This window comes from Ovis canadensis, chromosome 14, assembly GCF_042477335.2.
Source record: "Ovis canadensis isolate MfBH-ARS-UI-01 breed Bighorn chromosome 14, ARS-UI_OviCan_v2, whole genome shotgun sequence".
In the NCBI taxonomy this organism is placed as follows: domain Eukaryota; kingdom Metazoa; phylum Chordata; class Mammalia; order Artiodactyla; family Bovidae; genus Ovis; species Ovis canadensis.
In genome coordinates this window covers 52,477,256-52,487,120 of record NC_091258.1, presented here as the reverse complement: position 1 = coordinate 52,487,120, position 9,865 = coordinate 52,477,256, and the positions used below count along the sequence as shown (strand labels likewise).

The 9,865-nt window shown below is 39.7% G+C and overlaps 1 protein-coding gene across 1 annotated transcript in view; it reads right to left on the bottom strand.

Moving 5' to 3' along the window:
* Positions 1–284: 284 nt before the first annotated feature.
* AP1G1 (adaptor related protein complex 1 subunit gamma 1) overlaps positions 285–9,865 on the bottom strand; it is an 82,339-nt gene continuing 72,758 nt past the window's right edge. Inside the window, exons 20-23 of the mRNA XM_069548947.1 lie at positions 9,106–9,213; positions 8,825–8,985; positions 5,862–5,960; positions 285–4,469 (exon numbers count right to left, since the gene is read on the bottom strand). Of these exons, the coding sequence (XP_069405048.1) occupies positions 4,368–4,469; positions 5,862–5,960; positions 8,825–8,985; positions 9,106–9,213 (470 nt within the window). The 3' untranslated portion in view covers positions 285–4,367. The remainder of the gene's footprint in view (positions 4,470–5,861; positions 5,961–8,824; positions 8,986–9,105; positions 9,214–9,865) is intronic.

Here is a 9,865-nt window from a genome sequence, read left to right as displayed (position 1 = left end):
TGGTAAAGAATCTGCCTGCAATGCGGGAGACCTGGGTTGGGAAGATCTCTTGGAGAAGGGAAGGGCCACCTACTCCAGTATGCTGGCCTGGAGAATTCGGGGTCACAGAGTCAGACACAACTGAGCAACTGAACAATCTTTTTTTTAATTTGTTTAAATTTCTCTCTTGCTAAGTTTTCTGTGGAAAAGGAACATGAACTGGTTAGTGGGTTTAGCTCAAAGCTCTGGAATAAGAACCCATCCAGGGCTTCTCCAACCCACTTGGAAGAAGTGAGGAAGCAAAATTTAAATCATTGAGTATTGACTTTTTATTATTAGTCACTGTTCATAATTTGTTTCAACCAAAAGACAATACACACAGCAGAATTCTAATGCATCCCATGTAAATGTTTACATCCATTTTATTCCTCACTCGCCTCGAAGACTTATCATTTAATTTTAAATTTTTTTTACATCTCAAAAATATGTCTGCAATAATTAGAACTTCATTAGCCATCCCACTTGGAAACAGCCTTTTAATATTTTTACAGTAAAGAAGATGTGATGGGGCTTAATGAAAATGTAACTTACAACATTATGAAAGAAAAGGGACTATACAGGGACACACTGGAGTTCACAGAGGAAAGAGTTCAGAAGCTCTTTCCCATGAGGCCCCCAAAGAGAAAACACAAACAAAAATACACAAAGCGCAACAGCAGGTTCCAAAAACAAAACAACGAAAAAACCTCCAATGCTCCATCTGGAAGCCAGAATCAGCCTCGTGGAAGTTTGTGAAGCAATTCTGCAAGCTGCTTCAGCTTTTTCTTCTGTTTGAATGTTTCAGGTCCTGGAACCCTGTAGATGGGACCCACTCTCTGCTATTGCTTGAAAGAAGTTATGCACTTCCAGTTCTACAAGCAGCCCCACCCTCCTGAGCGAGAGATGGTCAAAGTGTTTTCAACTTCAGGACTTTCTAAGCTAGTCCCTTCGGTGATCCTCCCCATTCCCAAACCCAAGTGCACAGACATGTACCACCTCTCCACCAACCACAGAGTACATGAATATCCACTTTTTGCTTTCTAGCTCCCTCTCTGTTTAGGACAGTGGGGATAAGATACATTCACTAGGAAAAAATTAACGCATTCAGACTTTCCTTCCCTTAGTTCTCATAGCCCGGTATTTTCCAATGCAGAAGATAATGAAGTTGAGCCTCAAAAACAGTGTCCCCTCATTTCCAACCTCTTATAAGAACAAACACAGAAAGCATGTTATATGATAGATGGAAACACTCAAACCATTAGTGCTGACAGTTTTTCTTATATCAATGTGACAAACAAGGGGTACAACCCACTCTTTAACCTAGCAAGAGGGGAGAATCCTCTCCCAAATGTTATGCTGAGGAATGTTTCTTTAAACGAGAAAGACTTTAAAATGAACAGATGATCACTATACACAGCATGAAGCGTTCCATGGCTGTCCAAATCACCTCAAGGTAAAGCACCGGAGCATTGGGGGAGAAGTTTCTTGGGTAGAGTACCCTTCCTACAATTTTTTTAGATTACTTAGACGAATTATCCCTTAGGATTCCTGTGAGGGCAGGGAGGACGTAGAGAATAAAAACTACTCTGGAAGAGGAAGAAAAAATGAGGTAAAAGTGCTTGTGAAATTATCCAAGTAAGTGCTTGTAGGCTCAACGGCTTATCACCCTAGTTATTAGAGCAGCCATGGAAATCACTCTTTCCTCACAATGGCTCTGAAGTTGTAAATCTATCCAAATTTGCTCCCCCTTGGATGGTTATACTAGGGAAAGAAAAGAACTAAAATGTGCAAGTATTGATAGAAAGTAAGACACCTCTCCTTTAGCACTGAGGCCAAGGGAGAGGAGAACGAATTCTGATCCTAGAAACTAAGGCACGCTGAAGCTTTCCAAGATCCTATCATTTGAAACAGTCTTTACAACCATCAGTGTCCAAGGCAAGTCATCTGGCTGCTAGTCCTTCAATATGGTGCTTAGGTTCACTCTCTGGAATCATTACATATTCTACACAGCACCCTTTGTGTTAAGGCCGATTTTTACTCTGTCTGGATGAAGCCATGGATGATCACATAACTCTACCTCAAACTACATTCACCCAAAGAGACTTTGTTCTCAGAGTAGCCCCTTTTCCAGCCCCATCAGGTAGCGCTGTCTCATAGCATGATCTTCAGCAGACTTCTGAGATTCAGTTTGGTTCAACTAAAGAAACTTGAGCTGGTTAACTATAGACGTGAGAGAGAAAATAAAGCCTCAACCACAAAAAGGAATGTTAGACAAATTCTATTCAAGAAATCCACCAATATTATGTTAATCCTATCACGTTTCACAGCGTTAAATACCCATCCAATGAAATCTGTCTGCAAAGAAACCTCTAAAGGTTACTTTTCATCATACAGGCAGAGCAGTTGTCTCAAACGTACACTAGTCCACACTTACTTTACTGAAAACTATGCACAAGATAATATTCTGTTCTTGACTCAGCCAACCATTTACCCGGTAGAGTAAGTTTTAGCAAATCTTGCTCTTATATACTAAAATAAGACCAGGAAGTTCCCCCATTGGAGCCTTTAGTTCAACTCCTGCTTGTCAAATGTTAGGAATAGTCTAGCATCTGATACAGAGCTAGATTTGACAAGACACTGAAGATTTTCAGTAAAGGCTTGGTGAAATGGAAAGGAAACAATGGCTATCTGTACCCAGTTCTAAGATCAAAGCCAAAGTAGTCCTTATACTGTACTCAATACAGTAACATTTGAAAATGTTTTAAGAGCAAGGTGGGCCTGGCCTTTCCTCTTCTTTAGCACATCAGACGTAGCGCCTGTGCGCCTGAAGGCACATGGTGCATTCAACCAGCGCCACAGGAGAGCCACCTTACCTCATGCCCGCACCTCAGTGCTGACTGGACACCACGAGGGGCCTTTCGAAAAGCACTAGGCATTCTCACTAGTTTAAAAAGCTCCAGATCTCAAGGCTTTTATGTAGATATTCATGAGTCTGGCCTCTCAAGAGAAAGACCAACTTCTCAGACTCAGGAAACGATAGTCCTACCCTACAGTGTCCCTGAGACTTCCTCTGACAGAGGGGACAAGGAAGCTTCAAGGCTTCATTCCAACACCATAAAGTACAATATAGGAAAGATTTCTTTAACCGTGTGGTCTTTATTTCAGTGCCAGTGTTACAGATACAACACAAATGTTCCAGTTAGAAGAAGGAATTCAAACGGAATGCCAAGGTCCAAGCCAGGCTCAGGAAATAAAAAGGGAGGTTTGGAGTAATGGAGAATATGACTCCAATACGCTCTAGGGTGAGTCAGATACTCACTCTTCATATGGGCAAAGGTGCTTTTGTTGAGGAGTTTGTACTTTAGAAGTGGCAAACTCCTCTTTCCACCCATTTACCATAGTTCATCAGGCAAGTTATGGGTTTAGGAGAAACTTTAAAATTTGTGGTGGAAACAGGGGCATTAATAACTATTAATATATCTTTTAGAAGTTGTCCACTTTGTACTTTAAGGGGAATCAGTTTCGAAAATCATGGAGAGAATTCATGACTACAGCTAAAAGAATGGAGAGAAAGGGGAGCTGGAAGAGCCTTGGAAGTTTCTATTACAAATAGAGCACCATAACCTTCATGCCAAATCTCAACACAAGCTCTTCTCAACTGCATCTGTCCAGTGTTTACAAATAACCTCTCAAGGTCTCACCAGTCCTTGGTAACAAACATACATATACATGTGTGTGTCTGTGTATATACAGCAATGCACAGAAAAGGGTACCAGGAGCCTAATGCCTCTTTCAAACATTGGGGGAACCAGTAGAAAAAGGCATGGCTCCCTCATGTCCACTGTTACATTTCCATTCTGAATGCCAGATGTAAGAAGCGCCTGAAGATGGTAACCCTGCTAGTGAGGAGTAAGTACCCCACCTCGCCCAGTCCACAGAGAAACACGGTAGAAAGAAGGGGCAACTCTTTGCTGCAGAGACAGAGTGAGTGTTTTCTTGTCATGGATTCCAGTCCTCTCCTCCAGACCAGCTGCTTATTTCCTCGGGGGCCCAGGGAATGTTGATTCTGGCTGTAAATGTAGGAGGGGTGGAGAAGTGCGGAAACAGGAGGAGAGGAGGAAGAGTGCAAAGTAGTCTCCAGAAGCAGCCGGCCTCAACAGTGGAGGAGAGGAGATTAGTCTTTAACAATGCTTCAAGGTCAGCAATAACTTTAGGAAAAATCCTCCTCAACAGTTCTCTTCAGTTCCTCATGCCCATGGTACAGTTGGGGGGGACTTGCCAGCGATCACAACCTCCTTCCCAGAGTTCCTTTGATTGAGTGGGATAAGAATGAGAATGGTGCTGGACCCTCATTGCCAGGACTGAGGGGGAAAGTTGTTCACCTCTGCTAGATCTTGCATTGCTGAGCCCTTGTGATTATATGTGAGCTTGATCCGCATTCGCAGCTGTTGCTGAAGAGAGGAAAAAAGAAAAAAAAAATGACACACTGAAATAAAAACTCCAGAATCTGTAGAGTCTACAAATAGACTTTTTCTTTTGTTTTGGCCACAATGGGTAGCATGTGGGATCTTAGTTCCCTGACTAGGGATCGAACCCACAATCTTTGCAGTAGAAGCATGGAGTCTTAACCACTGGACCACCAAGGAAGTCCTACAAATGGACTTTTGATCACAGAAAACACAAATAATTGTGAAGCAGAACTGTCTCTTAAAATGACACACAGGCAAACAACAACAACAACAAACGCCTAGTACTGTAGCTACTGGCCAACGTCACGCAGTCGAGTAGAGAAAACGACCTCCAGAATGCAGCACTGGCTTCAACCCTAGAGCCACAGTACAGGACAAACCACTCGGGAGCATTTTCACAGTAACATCTGCTGAGTACTTTTCACAAGGATTTGACCCTTGTATCCAATTTTCTAGAAAAATGAGGTAAACATACTCATCTATTATAGTCTACATTCAGATATACTGGATGTTTTGTCTGTAAAACTGACAGTAAATGTGCATATCAACTTGTTTTGTTCTCAAGGCATAAAAGAAAAAAAGAAGAGTTAACCTAGGATAACAGTTATATTTTAAGAGAACTCAATTATACGTGCTGTTTACTTTATAAGGCAGATTTCAAACATTAATACACTAAGAAAATGTTTACTCTTTGTATCAGATCATCAAAAGAATTTGTACTTGTCCTTTTGGGCAGACAATCAAAATACAGTGGATAGCAGAGGAGAACCAAGGTGTTTTAAAAGCAGGAAATCATACTGGTATTTATGAGACACTACTAGAGATCTCTCAGAAGTCTCTAGAAATCCTCTGAACCATTTTCAAAAACTGCTGAAAACGAGACAACTGATCAATATTAAGTGGAGCCAATACACTTCTTTGAGAAGATGTAATAAAAATATTGCTTACTTTCAGGTGTTTGAAGTTATTTTTCATTTGGCTGCTTCATTGAAAATGTCTCCACTTCTGATATGCATACTTAATAATTACTGTAGTAAATGTGAATATCTGGTTCGATGCTCTCAACCTCAGACAACAACTAATATAGACTAAAATGTGTAAGCTTTCCACCTTCCCCATGCAAAAGACTAGATCTTTAAGCCTCTAAGTAGAGAAATATTTAAATGTATATTTTAATAAGATGCCATTAAACCATTTCATGTGTCTGGGCTTCATTTATTGTCTACAAAAGAACAAGGAGGTAAGGCCAGACATTTTAATAGATATCTTTTCTGCTATGAGTGGAAAAAAAAAAAAAAAAGAGAAACAAAGTAAATTTTATTTTAGGAAAATGCTATGTCTTGCTCAGATACTGTCTTTGAATGTGGTACTCACCTTCTGTGGGTTCAGAACTTTAATGACCTGTGTGATGGTCCCCGTGTTAAATGCTGGGACGATGCTGCTGCTAGGAGACAGAAGCTGCAGCTGGAATGTCTGGTGGGGTGGAGGGGAGACAAAGGGCACTCTTCAGAAAATACACTTAATACTATGTCAGAGATGTCAACAAGTCAAGTCAGACACCCAGATGATGGTTCAATTAACTGATATACCTAATACTAAATTCTATTTGTTTTCCAGATAATCAGCAATTCTCAGCATGCAGACTATCACTTCATGATATTTATAAAACACTATTGTTTCTAGCAACGAGCCACCTTCTCCTTTCTGGTAGAAGCAACTTTAGCCGAGCACTTTTCAAAAGGTAAACAAATCTTGTTCTAGTAGCCTCACTGAATAGTAACTGATCAACTATGTAGGTGAAAAAACAAAAAACCTGGGTGCCTGTGGCTAAAAAAAAACTACGAAGAAATGAAAAGGATTCTAAAAATAGTAAACCAGTACCCTAGTCACCAACAACAAGCCTTCATGCTTCTGTGTATTTGGACAGTTGAGGTCAGGGACTTGAACTTTGTTTTCTAAAGCCTATATAATCTGGAATGTGTCAAGGGTCACTCCTACATGACGGAGGTGCAGGAAAGGCTGAAAAGAGGCAGCTTGTTCACACGGATGTGAAACACCTCAGGGTCTCCACAATGAAACACCATAAGTACTAGCAGAAAAATTATGGTGCAGAACTAGCCTAGACAGTGAAAGACCTGAAAAAGCAAACACCGTAATTTGTTGAGTGTTGGTAGATTTGTTTGTGTATTTACAGGGAAGAGAGATGAAAGTGCTATGAGCAAGATAGGTAAGTCATAGTTAGCACAGTAAAGTATATATGTCGACATATATATATATATATATATATATGTTGCTATTTTATAGACTAGGATTCTTTTTTTTAATTTCCTAAAGTTTAGTCTCCTAAAATATTGGAGAGGAGAATGAGAGAGAGAAAGAGAACAAAAAAGAAGAGGGGGAGAGTAAGAAGGGAATGGAGGGAGAGAAAAGCAAGAAGGGCAAAGGGGAAAGAAATGGTGGGAGGGAGGAAAGAAAGAAGGGAGGAAGGTCCATGGTACACCTGCCCTGGGACTTATAAGTCTACTGTCAAGATAAATTACATAAACTAAAATATCATTTATTTGTTTACATTTAATTAATGTTAGATGCCATCAACTGTAATCCACACCATTATTTTATACACCACTGAGAGAAAGTCTGCCAATGAAACCATGAGAAGAGCATCAATTACAAAATATACTCCATACGGACAAAAACTATTTGCAGGGCAGGAATGGAGATACCAATGTAGAGAACAAATCTGTGGACACAGGGAGGCAAGAAGAGGGTGGGACGAACTGAGAGAGTAGCGCTGACATATATACACTACCATACATAAAACAGACAGCGAGTGGCAAGCTGCTGATCACACAGGGAGCTCCGCTTGGTGCTCCGTGATGACCTAGATGGGTGGAGTGCAGGGAGGGTGAGAGGGAACCTCAAGACAGAGGGGATATATGTATACCTATAGCCAATTCACGTTGTTATACAGCAGAAACTAAAACAACATTGTAAAGCAATTATACTTCCAATTAAAAAAAATTTTTTTAATGTACCTCAATTTCAGAAGTAACAAAAAGCAAAATCAGTATTAGTAGAATCTATGAAATACAATGTTTTGATGTTCCAGATACATCATAATATGCAAATAGGCATTGTATAGTACAGCACCAAGAATAAGGCCATGCTTTAAAGCAGAGGTGGTATGTGTTAAAGCGGCAGCCTAAAGTAGTAAGTATAAAACTCGAATTTGTAGAAGCTAACAAACACATGAAAAGTGCTTAAAACAAGACAGTACCTGGCACATAAAACTCATTTATTCCTCAAAGAAACCCTATGAAGTAGATATCATGATGACAGGCCCCCTTTGCAAATAAAGAAACTGAGGCATAAAGATTAAGTTACCTGCTTAATGTCATACAACTAGTATTGAAACCACTAAATCTACTGCTTCTAAAACATCTACATTTTTCTAACTCCTAAAAATGAAAGTAAAGACAGATGCATAGGCAGCAATAACCACAAATAAAAGTCTTCAATTTCCAAAACTGTGTTATCTGAATGTCATACCTCACAAGTCACTGAAAAGATTCGATTAGCCTAATCTATCTCAGGGGTTGGTAAAATATGGCCCATGGGCCAAGAATGAACCCACACCTGTTTTTGCAAGTGTTTTACTGGAACAGAGCCATGCGACTTTATGTATTATCGTAGTAATGGCACTTTGACAGCATACAGCCTAAAATACTATCTCATTGTTCACAGATAAATCTTGCCCACTCCTCATTCTGAATTCTCCTTTTTCAAAATTTTTCATAATTCAATGATGAACATAAACACTCCTTAAACTAAGAACTGGTATAAACAAAACTTCAATTTACAAAAACAAGCAGTCATTGCATCAATAGTTAGCTATATGTTAATGAAGGAGACAAAAACTTTAAATTCTGATCCAGTGACTAGAAGACAATACATGAAGTCTCTCATCTTGATTGAACTTGAATTTCATGTTAAAATTTGTGTTTCTTAGGTCTTCACGACTGTATTACCGAACTCCAATCTATCCTCAATACTCTTGAGCATTAATGAACCACCTTGTAGAATTCTACTCTCTTACTACTTTTAGACTGTACTTCCTTTATCCTATAATACTAACTGTAAGAATATTTATGACTAAGCAAAAGTATTCATTAAAAATGACACGCTCCAATGGACCGTAACAGTTACATTACTGATAGTTTGAGTTGAATCTGCAAATTTAATCTCTAGGCACTAAAATATACCCTTTACCAAACACATAAAAAAATAATCAGCAATTTTTAATTCAAGGATAAAGGCCAAGACGACAATTATAGTACCTTTGGTACTGCAGCCTGGAAAACAAAGTCCGTCATGTCCAGCTCTGTGCTGTTGGAGGCCTGTATCGTGATCACTGTGACACTAGGGTTGGTATTTGACCGTTCAAAGGTGAATTCAATCTTCAAGCCATTCTTACTGTACGCTGTGATGGAGGGGATGCCTGGGAGAACACAGGAAGATCAGTCAAGTTGCAGTCAGCCTAAGGCTTGCCAAATCACTACCTCCTTTCTTCAACAACTACTTCTCATAGGTCTAATGATGATAACACCAGTAACGGTACCTGTAGCAATGTCATTGAAGAGAGGCTGTGATGAAAGCCCATCCAACAAGAAGGGGGGCTGGGATATCTGTGGGACTGAGGCAGGGGCAGGAGCAGCAGCTGGAGCACCTAAATGGCACATCCCACAGTTAAGTCAATCTTAGCTGACAAATCCCACCAAGAGAACACATAAGAAAATTACCACGATCTCAAATTAAGGGAAGGAAGCCTTAAACAATCTGCAAAAAGCATGAACCATAAAGAATTAAAAATTTCAAATACTTTAAAATGAGTAACTTCTGTTCACTAAAAAATACCACCAAAAAATGGACCAAAGGCAGAAGAAAGTGTATGCTACAAAATAACAAATGGATGAGTATCCAAAACTATAAATATCTTCTACAAGTCAATAAAGATAACCCAATTTAAAGTAGTAAGACAAATGTACAAGCAAAAAAGAAAAAAGAGATACGTACAAGCAATTCACAGAAGAAACATGAATGAAAAGAAAATATTATGAAAAGAGATGCTCAAGTTTACGAGTAATGAGGGAAATGGAATTTAAAACCACGATGAGGTGCTACTTCACATCCCCCCAGCATGGTGAATACTTCAGTGTCTGATAACACCAGATACTGGTTAAGACTATGGAGCAATGGGGAATTCTAATCTCTGCCACAGGGCTGTGAACTGGAGAACAATTTGGCAGTAGCAGAGTTGAATACAGGCTTTCCTGGTGGATCAGTGGTAAAGAATCCTCCTGCAACACAGGGAATGTGGG